This window comes from Miscanthus floridulus, chromosome 1 (genome assembly GCF_019320115.1).
Source record: "Miscanthus floridulus cultivar M001 chromosome 1, ASM1932011v1, whole genome shotgun sequence".
Classification (NCBI taxonomy): Eukaryota; Viridiplantae; Streptophyta; class Magnoliopsida; order Poales; family Poaceae; genus Miscanthus; species Miscanthus floridulus.
Genome location: NC_089580.1, coordinates 43666378 through 43684651, shown reverse-complemented (window position 1 = coordinate 43684651; position 18274 = coordinate 43666378). Strand labels below are relative to the sequence as shown.

Sequence of the window (18274 nt, the reverse complement as noted above, 5' to 3'; positions counted from 1 at the left end):
AGATATAGCTGCAATGGAGGCTGAAAGGTAAACTATGTAACTAAATTACTTTGCAGATATATGTATAGCTTCAATAACTTAGTTAACTAATGTAACTTTTCCTATGTAGGGGTCTTCTAAAGAAAAGGCTGAAAAAAGAAGCAAGCTGTAACATAGAGACTAGCATTGTGGTTGCTACTCCATCCAAGATGGTGTTCGCACACAATGAGGCAGTGGTCAATGCTACACACAAGAAAAGGAAGAGAAAATCTTCTTCTTCTGGTGCCAAGAAGAGCAAGGGGGCAGCTACCACTACTACTTCAAGCTCAGGTCCAAACAATATGTCTAACAGGTATGTTTACCAGCTCTTCAATTGATCACATCACTTCTATTATGACTGCTAATGCTAAAGCACACTCTGCCTTTTTGCCACAAGGTTTGGAACTGGTTCCAATGACCCAGTTCCAATCCAAATTGTGCACCTTACCCCTTTCCATGAAGACTCCATTATAATAGAGACAGAACCACTGGAGACTGTGCTGCCCTAGGCTTCACCAAGAAGGAAGATAGGGATCAAGAAGAAGCTTACACCAAAGAAGCTCCAAGTTGCAGCATCCAGCCCAGCCAGCCCTGCTTCAAATACCAGAAGCAAGAAGAAGCTCCAACTGCAGTGAAAGGTGCCTGCTCAATGTTCTTTTGGTGATGTGGTTTTGGAAAAAACATCTACTATGTGATGGCACGACTGTTCTTTTGCTCTGTGATGAATGTTCTGTGATGGCATGATAGTACTTAGCTGTAGATGAAAACCAATAACTTAGCTGCTATGTGATGAATGTTGGTGACATATTGGTGCCATAAAACCTTTGTGATGAAAAACAGTAAGGTAGCTGCTGTTATATGATGAATGTTCATTTACTGTTGCAGTACTCTAATTGTTGTTATATTGTTCTCATATGTTGTTGCATTCTGAACAAATGAACAATCTTCATATTCATCATTCAACATTGATTCATCCATCCATCCATTCATCCATGACTACTCACACACACATAGGCACCTACTTCTTTAAAATAGCATACAAAGCAAGAAATATGCAAACATAGATCATCTTCTCAATCCACCTAAGCTGCTGTAGAACCCTATTATCAATCCTATTCTCCACCTGTGCAACTCCAACAGCCTGGGAACCTTCTTGGATGATGGCCAGAGGAGCTGCAGTAGGAAAACCACCAGGTGGTGCCACTGCCTGCAGGGGAACTGCCTGTAGTGGAGCAGGGGCTGTAAGTGTTTGCACTTCAGTGTCCTCCATTTCATCCTCCCACTGATAATACTGACAGCCTCCAATCTGAAACCCAAAACATCAACACATTGTCACCAAACAACAAAAAAAAAATAGGCAAAGGAAAAAATGAGCAGAGAAGGAAACACAAATTGCAAAATAGGGGCACTTGTGAAATGCACGGTTGTTGTTCTTCCTGGTCATCGAGATGAACCGATTGGCAAGCACATGACAGTTGGGGCAAATCACCCGCTTGACCCTACCACCATAGCTGCTAAAAGCTTGAGACATGGCTGTGGCAGGAGAGAGGTGAAGGAGATAGAGCTCAAGCTGGATGAGTGGCAACAGATAGGGTTGAGGATCTATATATAGGAGGAGAATCCCAGGGGCTCAGTTGGCGCCAACAACCCTGGCTTTGGCGCCAAAACGCTCGGTCTGGGACTGGCCTGGGAATGGCACAGAAGCAAACCAACTAGTTCACAGAGCCTCTCAAGCCTAAGGGCATCTGAGTCATTTGGCTGCGCCGTTACCCACCGTTAGGAGCAAAAGTGGACGGAATGATATATTGGACAAAAGAGTTTAGCGTCATGGCACTAGAGTCCGTGTGAATTTTTTGATGGCATGTAGAAATGGAGCATCTTTCGTAATAGCACACAGAGAAAAGACTCTGATGTGCTCTGTTTTACGTCAGAGGGACATCAACATTTGTGTGCCGTGGATCGGACGTCCGACGGCAAGAAGCAAGCGATGCCAAAACAGAGCGCACCCGTCGGCCCTAGTGGCTAGTGCAGCGACGCCGCCCAGAGCCGGCGCGTTCGACGGTGAAAAATTCCATCGCCGGAGCAGACGAGAGCACGCTAGCTGCTCAGCTCATCGGTCCTGTGCGTAAGTACTTCATCTTTCTCCTCCTGTCATCCGCATGAATGGCTCGCTATAATTGATCGAACTTCCATCAGATAACATCGAACCTGATCGAGCTTCTCTTTTTTCTCATGGAAAAAGCAGACGATTGATGTTGTTTGTACTACCGAGATGGAAGAAGAGGCTGAAACACAAGAGGCCAACACAACGCATCATGAGTCCATCACGTGAGGTACTTTTGTTTTTGGGCAATCCTAGGCACGGAGGACTGTATGCAATTCTGTGTTCAAGGTTGAACACGGAGAATTCTGGTTTTGGTTAATCACAGGCATGGAGAGATGAAAACCAACTCTAGTTCAATTAAAGTTTCTTTTGTTATTTTACATGTGACCATTCTGTTAGCATGTCACTTATGCTGCAAGTCTGTACATATGCTTATATGCAGTAGCTGAAGTGAAAAAAGGATAGCACTTCTGAATTTCCACGTGGAATTGGAATTGATTTTGTTTTGCCACATTCAAGTCTGAATCTCTTTCGCCATATTAAATTGACATCAACAAATCGAGGCAGTTACAATCTAGACATGTTCAAATTGACACAACAAATTAACAATACATTTGTCTACATCCGCGATCTTAATTCAGTAACAACCTTCAGTTACTCTGAAATGTACATTCAGGCCTCGTTTAGATGCTGAAAAAATTTCAACCCGATGAATAGTACCACTTTCGTCTTATTTGACAAATATTATCCAATCGTGGACCAACTAGGCTTAAAAGATTCATCTCGTGATTTCCAACTAAACTGTGTAATTAGTTATTTTTTTACCTATATTTAATACTCCATGCAAGCGGCTAAAAATTGATGTGATGGAGAGAGAGTGAAAAAACTTGGAATTTTGGTGGCATCTAAACAAGGCCTCAGTCCACTAAGACATTAGCTTCAGTTCGGTATCCTCCACGCTCCAGACGAATCGACTAATCAGTGTACAATGATGTCCAACACGTCAAGCAGCTGGCTGCCCTGGATCACTCACTCATGTCGGCCTGATGAAATGCACCGATCCAGACATCTTTTTTGTCGGTTAGCAGAGCACGTTCCATCCTGCTGCCGTATACTGTACTAGTATTGCAAGAGTGCGCGACCGCGCACGTTCCTTCCGGGGCCGGGACCTACAGTGCTCCTAGCTACTCGTCTCGTCCTCACATCACATGCACGACACCAAGGGCGTAGTGCTGGCATGCATGCGTTGTCCTCACATGTACCTGGACCTGTGGAGTAAGCCACCTAAGGCCTCGTTTAGTTACCCGCGGATGGGCTCCCAAAAATACTGTAGATACAGTACTATCGTTTCGTTTATATTTGGTGATAATTATCTAATCGTTGACTAATTAGGCTCAAAACGTTCGTCTCGCAAAGTACCACCAAACTGTGCAATTAGTTTTTGATTTCATTAACCTTTAGTACTTACCGCAAGTTTGATGTGATGAGGAATCTTCTTTTTGCATAGTGCCAAAGTTTGAATTTTGGTGAAAACTAAACATAGGCCCAGTTTAGTTCTAAAATTTTTGGCAAAATGGACACTGTAGCATTTTTCGTTGTTATTTGGTAAATAGTGTCCAATCATAGTCTAATTAGGCTTAAAAGATTCGTCTAGTGGATTTCGTCTAAACTGTGTAATTAGTTTTATTTTTTATTTATATTTAATGCTTCATGCATGCGTCCAAAGATTCAATGTGACGGGAAATATGAAAAATTTTGCAAAATTTCTTGCAAACTAAACTGGGCCATAGCCTAAGCTTACGGCGACAGACATGATGTTCCCAAAGCGTGCAGGATCTTTCAATGTTCTTTCCAGTACAAGTGCTGCCCCTGACCCACCACCATTACGTCGCGAAAACAACAATGGCCTACCGCCATTACAGAATTAAACAGCACCACCAGTCCACCACCACATCAGGACATCACATGTTAATTGGCCAGTGAGCTGCAACACTCTGCTGGAGGAGCAGGAACACCAAGAGAATGGACATGTGCTACAGACTACAGAGCAAGGACAGCGTCCTGTTCCACAAACAGGAATGGCCTTGCCTTGCCGACATACATGTACTATACGGCGTCTTCTGAAACCGCAGGGACCGACAAAATTAGCATACAATCTAGTCTCAGTGACAAGAGAGAAACCAAGCCAACAGCAACGATTAGAATCGATTCTTTACGCATGCAGTTGATCAACAAAATGGCACATTTACAAATTACATCACTGGACAACGCCGCTACATCACTAGACACTCACTAATGGAGTCCTGTGTCCTAGTAAGGAGAAATGCACCAGAACGAGGAGCAAGGGAAGGAATGCACAGGCCCTTTCCTTCAACAGGCAGGGGCGGGCAAAGGTACACTCACTCATCACTACATAAATAAACAAACAAACAATGTGCATGCATCTCTTCCTCTGTTCCAGATGGCACATGGGTTCCGTCCTGCCTTGTTGAGATAGATGATAAACAACAACTTTGCAGATGTAGAGCAGTTCATACTAACAACTTTCTGCTCGGCTCACCGATTAAGTATCCATCCACCAAAACTAATAAAGAATGCTGAACAGTTGAACTCAGTCATCGATTGATTGGTCTCGATCTTCTCTAGTATATTCTTGGCCGAACTGCACAAGGTTGTCACAGCCTCCGCTTTGCCCAATATTGCAGTCATGAGGCTGAGCTACCACCACCATGGAACAAAAAAAAATGCAAAGACTCTTTTTTTGTTCTCTCCCCGTGTTTCTATCTACAGAGGGGGGAAATTGAAAAAATATGGGCACAAAACATCTGAAAAAATACTTCTTCGAGCACACACTGACGGGGAAGTCCACATGCTGACCTCCTAGTTGCAATCCAAACCGCACTCCTCCAACAGGGGACCATCGTCCTTGGCAAGGAAAGGATCGATCCTGACCCAGAGCAGCGAGAAGATTGAAGCCAAGAGGATGGACCAGACAATGACAATTGTTGGCGTTCTGTTCTGCCTCCCAACCAAACCCTTCAGGAACGGGTAAAGATGGACAATCACCCAAAATGCAAAGAAGAGCTTCCCGAACAGGGGCCCCCATGATTCATATCCGTTGTTGATTGCATTGGAAACGCCAGCTACTACTCCAATGAAATTCAGTAGGAGCAGGGTGGTCGGAGCTATCAGAAGGGTTGTCCATTTGAATGTGTACAGCTCTGAGAACTCCTCGTCGTCTCCACCCTTTGATGTCACAGTGAAGCTCGTGTCTACACCAGCTATGACCTTGAGGAGTCCTTGGAACACGGCAAAGAGATGTGAAGACACACCTCCAATGACCCAAAACTGCTCATTTCTCCACCAATCATCGATGCCTACACCACTCCATCTCATTTCCAGGATGCTCGTAGCAAAAATGCAGATAAAAAGTGACATGAACCAGAGGCTGGCAACATTGTTAAGCTGCACGATAGGAGAATGATAGTAATCGTAAGGTGTCAATCTTCCACCAGTTCAACACCATAATACAATAGAATTAGAGGCTGAAAAAATGGTACCTCTGGCGTGATAAATTTCCCTGTCAGCAAGCAGATGGCAGGCAATGTGCAATAGGCCAAGAGCGGGATAGATGTCCAAGGGTATACGATGGAGTTAATGTATGAAAACCTTTCCAGGCACTTTAGTCCACCACCATACCCATACCAAAGAGGGCAGTGGTTGCTGAAGAAAATTTCAATTGAACCAAGAGCCCACCGAAGAACCTGGTGAAGACGATCAGAAAGATTGAGAGGTGCAGAACCTTTGAAGGCGGCCCGTTTAGGTATGCAGTAAATTGAACGCCAACCATGGCAGTGCATCTTAAACCCAGTAAGAATATCTTCTGTAACTGATCCATATATCCAACCAATCTGTAACGAAACGTATGATTTAGTATGTGATAATTATTTTGACCATACAACCAACATACAAATACCAGAAACATGTTGCACACTTACATCTTTTCCCCAGTCTGTCTTGTCTTCATAGCCGCAACTGATGACATGTATAGCTTCCTTCAGAAGAGAAGCTGGACTGGCACTCTTCAGGGTTCCACCGTTCTCAAGAAGTGTGGACGCAACAAAAACTGAAGACTGGCCAAATTTCTTTTCCAACTTCTGTTGATTTACAATACTAGCCTTTTCATTTTCAGCTCCTACAAGAAACATTGCAAGGTTAGGCATTAAGGATGCTTGTAGGGGAAAAACACACAAGGTTTCCTTTTGAAGGTTACGTGATACCTGGAGCAGCTTCATCAATTTCACCAAGAGCATATGCAGGGGCTTGATTTTCCTTTTTCTTAAAAAGTTTCTTTATCTTCTCAAATTTAGGTTTAGAGGTCTTGGTCTTCTTCTTGGTCTTCCTGTTACCAAAACAGCAACAGCAAATGCACCACTTTGGCCAGCAGTTGCAAGTCCTTGATGGTGGCTTCTTTGTTTTGGGGGCATCATAGCCATATAATGCCTGCCTTCTGAAGACACATCCAGTACCGACGTAAATGGGGCCTTGGATACCATCCAGACCTTTCATGTTGATCTGCATGAATGAAACGTTAGGGGAATTGCATTGTAAGTTCAATGTCTCATGTTAGACGAGATAGCTTATTTGAAATTTTGATGACGGATCTCACATCGAAAAAGACAATATTTCTGTTAGCATATCGATCATGACGATCAATCCCATCGAATCTTTGAGGAAACTGCACATAGCAAACTTTCTTTCCAAGCAAAGGATCCATCATAAAACACATTGCTTCCTTTATAGCCTTGCTATTATTGATATAGTGATCACAATCCAAGTTCAGCAAATAAGGTGCATTTGTTAGTACAGCAGAGACTCGGACCTGTGGAAGAGCCAAAACCATGAATAAGAAACTTATGTTATGCATCTACATGCCATAGTGACAGAAAATGCATCAACCAAAGCATATTTACCAATGCGTTCATAGCACCAGCCTTCTTATGATGGTTGTAGCCTGGCCGTTTTTCTCTTGAAACGTAAACCAATCGAGGCAGCTCATTTCCTTCCACGTCATGGCCACCACTTTGACCAAGGAAAACCTATTGGTCGAGAAAATTGAAATATTTTTATGTGGCACAGTGAAGGGAAAAAACATAAAACATCCCACCACATGCACTGTTAATCCATAACTGTCAAAGCATACCTGAATCATTCCAGGATGATCACGAACATTGTTTCCAGGCCATGGTGTTCCATCCTGCATTGTCCATCCTTCCTCAGGTACCTTTTGGGCTTTAGCAACCAAGGCATTGATTCTGACCTTGAATTCCTCATACTCTCTCTGGAAAAATAATAAGATGCCGGCCCTAAATTAGCATAAGACTTGCCACATAAAGGACTGTAGCAAGGGATAACAAAAAAAAATACAAATAATGCACCTTCATTGCTCTCCGTTCTCTAACAAAGTTTGGCGCCACCTTGTCTTTCAGGTAGTCTATCTTCTGTTGGAAGTACCACTCTGGAGCACGAGGCTCAAGGCTATACCTCTTGCAGAAAGGAACCCATTTCTTTGCAAATTCAGATGTTTCAGACAATGCTTCAAATGTCAGCATGGCAGCACCATCATCAGAAACATAGCATGAAACCTTATCGACTGGATAATCCACCGAAAGGATAGATAGAACAGTATTTGCTGTGACCAATGGAGGTTCCTTCATGGGATCAACCGTACTGACAAAGAAATCAACAGGGGCGAGTTGAGAAGGCTGCCCTTCCTTGTCAAACCTATAAAGACAAGAAATTCGCAACAAAAAAAATCAGCAAAGATGAGAGGAGGCAAGTAATATTTGGTGACAGCGGGAAGCCAGTAACCAACCTCAAAGTCAGCCGGTCAAGATAGGTTTCCCTCTCGATAGGAAACCACTTTGGAAACTGATCAAGAATCCAAGACATGGCAAACCAAATTTCACAGATCACAGATATGAGCCATAAAGCAAATGCATCAGGCACCGGATGCATCACTCGGTAGTGGAAGAAGAAACCCAAAACCACAAGCCGAATTATGATAATCATCCTATAGGGGTTGATCTGGCTTGAAGGAAGTGGAATCTTTCTGGACAATGGCTGTCTAGCTTCATCCATTCTGGTAAGAAAAGAAAAAACAAGAAACATTTGGTGTTTAGAGTCCAGTAGGAAGTTTTGCAAAGAGAAGAACAAAATATCTACTTAAGAAAATAGCATATGGACAGTTTTTCCATCCAGTTAGAGATAAAAGTACACAGAAAGCAAAATAAATTCAATGGTTTTCTTCAAATTCTTCCAAAGTCCTTTTTTTAAGCCTCCACTGGGTACAGTTATAGCACCTGTTCAAAGAATTCTTACTAACAAGTTGATAGGTTACCTGTTCAAAGAATTCTTACTAACAAGTTGACAGGTTACTTATATTTTTCGTCGTTAAATGGGCCAGGTTATAAAATTTCAAAGTTGACCAATCCACTGTACAAAATAGCATGACAGCTAGGAGCCAGCTAATAGAAGTCAGCCAAGGTTCAGGGCCATACAGTGGTAGATCTGCATCATCGCCATCATCGTTACCACCACCGTCATTCCTCGCCTGGTGCATCCTCTCCTGCTTCTGCTTCCAGCTCTCCATCCTCTCCTTCCACGCTACGCTCCCGTAGCCATATGCGGCGAGATCCTTGGAAGGGTCCATAGACCTTGGTTGCACTGCAGGTCGCGCAAGCCGTTAATTGACTGATAGTACTGTATTGTAGTATTCAGGAGGTAACCATGGCAGCTGAATGGTAGCTGATGGCAATCAGAACACGCACCAGGAAGGTTGGTATCCGCGTACGGAAGAGGGTGAATCCTCTTCCCCCCACCGCCCATGAACGAGGGCACAAGAGCGTGCTGCTCCGGAGGGATGTCATCGACCTGGATGCAGAAGAAGCAAACAATTCAATTCAGCACTTGGCAAAGCAAAAGCCCGTGGAGGAGGAAGAGGGGGAGAGGGAGCAATGCAATTGCAAGCGGCGTGGGAGGTTCAATTTGCGGTACCATCTGTCCGTTGGTGAGGAGGGGAACATTGGGGATGGGCTGGAAAGGCTGCGGCACGCCGTCGAGGTCGGCGCCGCGGCCGTAGCTCATGTGGGCGTGGAGCATGGACTCGGCGACGTACTGGGAGTCGTGCTTGTCGCTCCAGTTGAACTCGTTCTCCAGGTCGTCGACGCCGTCCTCCTCCTCGTCCCCGGGCACGCGCGCGCACCCTGCAAACAGCACAAGTCAGGACTGAGGACGCGAGCGGCGGCGGGGGAGACGGGACGGGACGGGAGGCCGAGAATTGCGAATGCAGGGGGAAGGGGGACTTGCCCTTGAGGCGCTTGAAGCGGGTCTTGCACTGGGGGCAGTTCTGCGTGCCCTCGCGTCGCTCGTACTCGTAGCAGTCCCGGCAGATGGGGAAGGCGCACTCGTTGCAGGCCACGAAGGGCTCCCCGTCGGGGTTGCGCCCCACGTCGTCGCCGCAAATCTGGCACACGTGACCGTTCCGCTGGTCCATCGTCTTCGGCTGCAACGAAGCAAGCAAGCAGAGGAATCAGCGGCGGGGAACGAAGGGAGGAGGAACCAAGCAGGGCGACGCGAGGCAGACGAGGGAGGCGGGCGGACGTACCCCCGGCTCGCCATCGCGGCGGATGACGACGAGCTCGTTCCGGTTGTGCGAGCCGGCGACCAGCCCGGCGCTGGCCTCCATCCCCCTCGCCCTACCAGATCTCCAGATCTCGGGGGCGGGCGCGGGCGCGTGCGGCGGCGGCGGCGGCTGGTGCTTGGGGAAGGGAATGGAACGGGAGTGAAGCGAGGAGGGGAGGGGGAGGGACACGCTTGCTAGCTTTGCTCCGGCTTGGGCTTTGCTTTGTTGCGTTGCGCGGCGCGCTTCGCTGCCCGTGTCCCCTCCCGTTCCCGTGTGGGGCTTTGGCTCTTGGTGGACTGGTGGGTGGGTGTGGGGGCTGCTAGCGCCTGGCGGTGGCGTCTGGGCCTCTGGGCTGGGAGGACGGAGGACGGAGGACGGAGGAGGAGGCCGAGGGGCAAAATGCGACGCGCTAGGCGCTACTGCTACTGCTACTGCTTGCCCTCCCACGCACAGCTCATCGCCACCACCACCCCTCCCCTCACATGCGCACGCCCGCCGCTGTCCCTCTCCGGCTCCCTCTGGTTTTGTTTTGGTGCTACTCGCCTCGTCTCGTCTGGACTCTAGTGCCTGCTGCTGGAGCTGGACTACCACACCACCCCCCACACACTCTCTCTTCACTCGCCTCGAGCTCGATCCACCATGGGCCATGGCGTGGTGCCGTGCCCGTTAATACCTTGCTTGCGAGCTGTGAGCTGTGACCACGGCTCAACCACCACCACTTCTGTTGCCTTCTAGGAGGTGCCAAATCAGATCATTGGTGGTATAAGTTTGGGCGTTCGACTAAGCTCAAACAAGCTGAAACAAGTGAGAATAAGCCGGAATATGACCAGCTGGACGCCTATGTTTTATATTATAAGAAAAGTTAGTGTAAAATAATTAGAGGAGGAGAGAGAAGGTGTGTCGGTGACACGACCGGACGACTGTTGACTCTGCTGTCTCTACAGATACGGTGACCGGGTCTGCCTGCCTGAAAACGGCCTGCTTGTTCACGGATACAAAATCGCTCCCTCCTCATCCACGCACACGGCACGCATCACAAGACTTTCAACGATTTTATTTCATTTATTTACGTATTAAAATAACCGTCAAAAAATGGAGTGCGGGTGAAAGTAGATATCTCGTGTGTACGGGTATGACTGTGACCTGTTCGTTTCGGCTGGATTGCTCGTATCTGGTTTATAATATATGGTTTGAATAGTTTTTTTTTTCCACACTAAATCAATCAGTAGTACTTTCAGTCATGACTTATAAACCATTCCAGCCGAAACGAACAAGTCCAGTAGTATATTTTTTTTTTCTTAGTCTGCAAACACAAAACAAAAGGGAGTGTGCCAACGAGACGAAAGGTACGCGCTAACTAACAGGCAGGGGCAGCAGCAGGCCAAGGAAAATAAAGTCGGTAGGTGAGGTGTTATTAGCAGCCCAGCAGGCGTGTTTACTACTGATTGTTTCTTGGACCCCCTTTCTCCCCAAAACCTTTTCCCCCCTTTATCCATCCCTCTTCTTCTTTCCTTTTTGTGTTGTGTGTGGCACAAGAGAGGAGGAGCGTGATCATGCCATCTTTTCCCTAATCTTTTTCGCTCCCTAATCTTTTCCCCTAATTTAGCGGCAGCCGATGAAATAATGATGATGGGGTTTTGTTAGTTTATTATTAATTAGGATTAGGATAGGACATGGGGCGCGGCAGGTGTCGCTGTCCTTGGGCCCGTACCACGGAGATAGTGGATTATTATTGCACGACGACGACGTCCGACCAACCCGGTTAGTTTTAGCTCCATGCCTCCCCATGTGTGCTGCTCTCGATTGGTGCAGTCCTTTGAGAGGCCCACCTGCCAGTGATGAATTTGGGGGGAAAATCGGATGCATATTGTATCCACCGTGCCTCCATGCATACATGCCATGGATAGTTGCCATGTGTGCAGTCAACACGATCTAACCGTGTGTTTAGGAGATTCTCTCGTAGGCTCCGCGTGTGGATCGGTGGTTCCCACGCCCGCTGCTTTTTTATCCTCCATCACGCGCGGTTGGATCGTGTTGATCGGACAGATGACAAATATTCATGGCATATATGCATGAGGCACGGTGGATACCGTTTCCATCTAATATTTTTTCCGAATTTCGTGTGGTCTTAAGAGACGAGACGTTACGTTATGGAGGGTTGGAGAAAGAGGAGGGTAGAGGTGACGTGTCGTGTCATTAGCAAATGCAGGTAGCTAGCGAGCCAACATTAGCGGCGGCTGCCTGCAGAACAAAGAACACTTACAATCCGTAGCTACCCCTTTGGATTTTGGCTGCAACTGCAAGATCTTCTCGTAGCTAAGCTAGCTCTCCCTGATAATGCTACATACACTAGTCGTAGTATTATATCAGTCATATTAAAAGAAGTCGCGGCCCGGTGGGCTGGACGAAGAAGACATGGCCCATTGGAACGCATTTACTCGTCCCCGTTCGTCGTTACACCCATGTGACGCCATTAGCCCCGCATTGAAAGCCATTAGCGACCCCAAGTCCGTAAAATACTTGGTTTCGTTTCTGCCACTCCGTTGACCGAGTCAGTTGAGGCGGCAGGAGCCGACGCCGGACGCCAGGGCTGGAGACCTGGAGTCCACGTCCACTATGAGTATGCTACGGCCGGTCCGGTGACGAACGGACATGGGGTGTCGCGTCGACAGGTGGTGCTGCCACGACATAGCGGTGCAGTGCAGGGTAACAATCCCAGCGCACAAGGGCGCAATGAATCGTTCGTCGTGCCGTGCATTCTCTCCATTTCACCATCACACGCTCGCTTTCTCATCCACCATTTTTTTTTTTGTCCATCTCTCTGGCTGAGTGAGTGGCCTGCTGGACTCACAGGCGGCACTACCCACGGTGGCCGTGCCGCCCGCCGACACTGGCGCTGGCGCTGGCGCTCGCCCGGGGGCCTCCTGACTCCTGAGGGCCATCATCTGCAGCGAGAGGTTGCCAAAGCTAACAGTTATACTAACACACACAGTGTCACAGGGAGTGCTGTGGGGGCCAATCTACCAGTCCCGGCCCGATGGACCCCGAGGACAAAGTGAGGAGACACATCGCGATCGATCCCGTGGCCAGCGAGGAGGTTAACGAGCAAGTGGGTGGTGGCCATTGGCCTCTTTGCCTCTCTCTGTCTCCGGCTCGATCTCCGCACTGGATGCTGTACCGCTGTTTACGCCGGCCCGGACGGCCGAGTGCAACGGGCAGGGCACGCATCAAGAGCACACAGACCGACCGACAGGCAGGACCCACCAGGATCCATGCACGTTTTTTGTCGTGGCGCGGGAGCCGGACGGGATCGGGCGACGGAGGTGACGACATCCATCGCCTCGCGCGAAATTTTTGTATTTTGGTCTATTTTGAAAATATTTTTTACAAAAAGACCTACGCCAAAACGTTTGCTGAAAATAGACCATTTTTAGGCGTCTTAGGACATGACGCCGAGGTATGAGGGTCGGCGTCGACTGATACGACGCCGAGGTCTTGCCACGTCACGGACGACCCCGGTCGACGGCGACACGGTGGCGCATGGGGCCCACTACGTCGGCGTCGTGTCAGCCAACGCCACAGGCCTAAATTCGACGCTGTGGGGAGTCACGCCGAGCTATTGCCATCATCCGGCGCGCGGCCCAGCGGCCCAACAACGTTTCGTGGCCCAATAGCTCGGCGTGCGATCAGATGACGCCGAGACGCTAACCTCGGCGCGGCCCGACTCAACGCCGAGGTTCGGAGAAGCATGCATGCAGCTCGATCGGTTTCATTCCACTAGTGATGGAGACATAGGTCATGACGCCGACCACTAAATTTAACCTAACACCCTAGTTTTACCATGAGATGGATATATAAAATTCTAAGTTGCCCATCTTATGGTAAATTTTATATATCCATCTTATGGTAAAACTAGGGTGTTAGATTAAATTTAGAGGTCGGCGCCATGACCTATGACGCCGAGATGTTACCTCGGCTTGCCGCAATCCCGCAACAGGCTAGGCAGCGGGCATGCACTACCTCCGGTCTCTGCCGCTCTGAATTGTCTCCCGGCACCCGCAGACGAACATGCCATGTCTCCATCACTAGTGGAATGAAACCGATCGAGCTGCATGCATGCTTCTCTGATCTCATGAATCGTGATGCGTGGGGTGGGGTTCTGATCGAACCTCGGCGTTGAGTCGGGCCGCGCCGAGGTTAGCGTCTCGGCGTCATCTGATCGCACGCCGAGCTATTGGGCCACGAAGCGTTGTTGGGCCGCCTGGACCGCGCGCCAATAGCTCGGCGTGTAGTCCCACCGCGCCGAGGTTGGGCCTGTGGCATTGGCTGACACGACGCCGACGTAGTGGGTCCCATGCGACACTGTGTCGCCGTCGACCGGGGTCATCCGTGACGTGGCAAGACCTCGGCATCGTGTCAGTCGACGCCGACCCTCATACCTCGGCGTCATGTCCTAAGACGTCTAAAAATGGTCTATTTTCAGCAAACGTTTTAGCGTAGGTCTTTTTTTAATAAAAATTTCGCTCGCCTCGCCGGATCCCTCTCCTTCCTCCGTCCTCACCCCCACGCGTTCCCTGGACTGGAGGAGCGACGATCCGAGTCCACGGAATTCGAATGGAAGCAACTCAAGCAAGCAACAGACGCTTTGCTTGTTGTACGTCGATCGCATCCCTGCTTCGTTCATCAACGCCTACTGTGTACTGCTGCAGCTGGTGCTAGTTCGGGTGAGCGCCGTGCGTGATGATGAATGAAGATTTATAAAAACCATCATCGTCCCCAGTCCCAGCTAAATGATCTCGTCTGATCCGTTCGTGTAGAGACTGGGCCCTACGCTGAGGTTTTTATATATAGAAAAACTAAATGACTCCATTATCTCTACTAGCTTGCTTCTCTCTCTCAAGCATCAGGATATATATATATATATATATATATATATATATATATATATATATATATATATATATATATATATATATATATATATATATATATATATATATATATATATATATATATATATATATATATATAGCGCATGCTTGATGCTTCTCAGCTTAACATTAGTGTTATCTTATCTATATATAGGATTAGCTAGAGTAAATAAATAAATAAAAACAAAGACGCATGAGTGGCATGAGCATTCTGCTACCGTATTACTTTTATATATGTGGTATGTATACCTGAGTGCATGATCTCACTTATACAAGTCTTGTTCTTGATCCGATGGCCGATCTCTCGCTCAATGTGGCTGTCGAAAGGCAGCTTCATCCAGCTCTGCCACTGGAACTCTGGAAGACTCTACAGCTAGACAGCTAGCTAGCCTTCTTGACCTTGCACTGGCCGGCACAGCAACAGCTGCTCGGTTCAGCTTCAAACAGCTCTTCGATCCAATGGGACCTGTCAGACCTCAGAATGCCTGGAAATAACAAGGAGGCCGGCAGAAGGCCAGCCAAGCGAAAAGATGCGTCACGCCAAGTTCGTTTCAGTTTCATTTCATTCCCTTCCAATTCCAGTCAGTGGACTGAAACGGGGGAAAGAACAGTAACGGCGCTCCTTCTCAGTGCCTTTCCGCAGTACGTAGTTAGGCGAGCTGACCGAATCAAGGCACGCAAAAAAAGGACTGTCCAGACATACTCCGTAAGCAACAATTTGTGTAGGACTAGTTTTATCATCTTTATTTGGACGAGCGAAATCTGTGTAGTTTTGTATCCTCTCCTCCTTTTTTTTTAATTATATACAGTACCAAGTAATCCTGCTGCAAGCTGTCCTCGGCAACTAAACACAGACAGCTTTTTGCAGCTGCTGTTCTTCGTAGACGAAAACAAGCTGCGGCTGCTGCACAAGCACAACCGAGCAGGCCTATAATACAATTCTGTGCATACGTGAACTTAAACAGAATCAACAATCTACAGGACACCTAACAGCTATAGCTAGTAACAGGTTTAATGAAGCTTCGTCTTCTGCTTGGGATTTTCTTGCGCTTTTTCTGTGATATTCCTCTTTGTATTCCCCGTCACCTTCTCGTCTTCAACCTTTGCAGGGAAATAAAAATAGGAACAAGAAAACATAAACGAATTCAAATTGGCAAACGCTGAGAAGTCAGAGAATCTTTAGTTTCACCATCAGCACCGGATGTTTTTGTCATATATATATACATGATAAATATTTTGTAAAGTGTCCAGAAATAGTTCATACAATAGATCAAGATAAAGCAGAAATATCTACTGATATGTCTGGGATAAAAAAGGTTCATAATCAACTAGCTTATGATGTGGAAGTACAAATAAATAACACAAAATATATAATGGATGAAATTACAATAAGAGATCTATCTATGATACATGATGATATGATATTAGGATTAAGATTTTTACAGTTCTCTTTACAAACAACTATCATACATGAGCAAGGAATAACATTTATTCCTTACCAAGATAATATCCCATATATAACAGAAGTACGAAAGACTATAAATTCTAATCCTAGAAAGACCAATTTAGAACTCCAAGGATCTGATAAAAATGTCACTGATAATTATATAGATGAAGAGCTAGGTGAATTTATAGAAGAATTTCATATAGCAAATTCATGCATAGAATGTATCAGTTTGCAATCATTAGCACCAAATTGGTATAGAGACATAAAATCTAAAAAAGATATAGATAAAATTGTGACAAGATTGGAAGATATTCAGATAATAGGAGAAATACCAATGAAGCATTGGGACAAGAATGGTATATTATGTAAAATTAACATAATAAATCCCGACCATATAATTAAGACAAGTCCTATAGAAGCAACACCTAAAGATATAGAAGAATTTAAGATGCATATTGAAGAATTATTAAAATTAGGAGCTATAAGAGATAGCCGAAGTCCTCATAGATCAGCTTCATTTATAGTTAGAAATCATGCTGAAATAGCCAGAGGAAAGTCAAGAATGGTTATCAATTATAAAAGACTAAATGATAATACTATAGATGATGCTTATAATATTCCAAATAAGCAAGAATGGATAAATAGAATACAAGGAAGCAAATATTTCTCAAAATTTGACTTAAAAGCTGGGTTTTGGCAAGTAAAAATGGCAGAAGAATCAATAGAATGGACTGCTTTCACCTGTCCTCAAGGTCATTTCGAATGGCTAGTAATGCCTTTAGGATTAAAAAATGCCCCTGCTTTATTTCAAAGAAAAATGTAAAATATTTTTAATGAAAATCAAGAATTCATATTGGTTTATATTGATGACTTATTAGTATTCTCAAAATCTTATAAAGAACATATAGCTCATCTGGAAACCTTCTTTAGAAAGGTAGAACATCATGGGTTAATATTGTCTAAAAGAAAAATGGAGATATGTAAGGAAAAGATAAACTTTTTAGGTCATGAAACAGGAGAGGGAAAAATCTATTTACAAGATCATATTGCAAAGAAAATCTTAGAATTTTCAGATGTCATGAATAATAAGAAAACCCTGCAGCAAGTCTTAGGAATAGTCAATTATGCTAGAAATTATATTGAAAATTTAGCTAAGTTAGCTGGTCCATTGTATGCAAAATTAAGAAAAAATGGGCAAAACATTTTAATTCTGAAGATATAAAGTTAGTAAGAACTATTAAAGAAAAAGTCAAAGATTTAAAACCCCTAGAGTTACCTTTAGATGATAATTATTTCATTATAGAGACAGATGCATCTAAGTTAGGATGGGGTGCAATATTAAAGCAAAAACCACACAAATATTCTTCAAAGTTAGAAGAACAAATATGTAGGTATGCTTCAGGAAAATATAAGTTAAAAGCAATAAACAATACGGATAGAGAAATTTTGGTTGTTATAAATGCAATAAATGCTTTTAGACTATATCTAGGATTTAAAGAGTTCACAGTTAGGACAGACTGTGAAGCTATATGTAGATACTATAATAAAGTAAATAGTAAGAAAAGTTCAACTAGGAGATGGGTTTTATTTGAAGATATTATTACTGGAAATGGATATAAAGTAATATTTAAGCATATAAAAGGCAAAGATAATATATTGCCTGATATATTTTCACGATCTTCTATTTTGCAGGAATGAAGAGAGGAACAAGCCCTATTGGGGGTGAATGTTTCAATTTCGGAACTGAAAATAAGTTAAGAATATTTCCGTCTAATACTTATAAATTCAAACCTAGAGACCATATTGTTCTAGATGATATACAAGAATGCATTCTAGAGAATTTTTTGTTCCAATATAATAATAAAAGAGAAGATAAAGGATATATGCTAGCAATATTAAATAGTTTGGCTGAATATTTTCATATGATCAATGAAAAGATACAACCGAAAGAATCATCTGTCAATATAGAGAAAAGACCCATATATGTTATATATAGGGGAAAGACACCCGGAATATATGTAACATTCGAATCAATTATAGCTCAACAGGTAGAAAGAGAAAATGATGAAGGTGTATCATAGAAAAAATAT

General features: G+C 45.2%; 1 protein-coding gene across 1 annotated transcript; it reads right to left on the bottom strand.

Annotated features, from left to right (window-relative positions):
- Positions 1-4310: 4310 nt before the first annotated feature.
- Positions 4311-10503, bottom strand: LOC136503651 (probable cellulose synthase A catalytic subunit 5 [UDP-forming]). The gene is made up of 14 exons (XM_066498679.1): positions 9789-10503; positions 9491-9686; positions 9179-9387; positions 8953-9055; positions 8683-8848; positions 7998-8264; positions 7561-7906; positions 7326-7463; positions 7096-7221; positions 6792-7004; positions 6403-6697; positions 6121-6317; positions 5683-6033; positions 4311-5587 (listed from the first exon to the last, which is right to left on the bottom strand). Exons 1-14 carry the CDS (start codon positions 10452-10454, stop codon positions 5003-5005), a joined length of 3858 nt encoding a protein of 1285 aa, XP_066354776.1. The 5' UTR covers positions 10455-10503; the 3' UTR covers positions 4311-5002.
- Positions 10504-18274: the final 7771 nt, after the last annotated feature.

Coding starts and splice junctions, on each gene's coding strand:
- LOC136503651 (XM_066498679.1), bottom strand. CDS start 10,454: ATGGCCCATGGTGGATCGAGCTCGAGGCGAGTGAAGAGAGAGTGTGTG. Junction 8,849..8,952: donor CGCGGATACCAACCTTCCTG/GTGCGTGTTCTG, acceptor CGCGACCTGCAG/TGCAACCAAGGTCTATGGAC. Junction 7,222..7,325: donor ATCATCCTGGAATGATTCAG/GTATGCTTTGAC, acceptor CTCGACCAATAG/GTTTTCCTTGGTCAAAGTGG.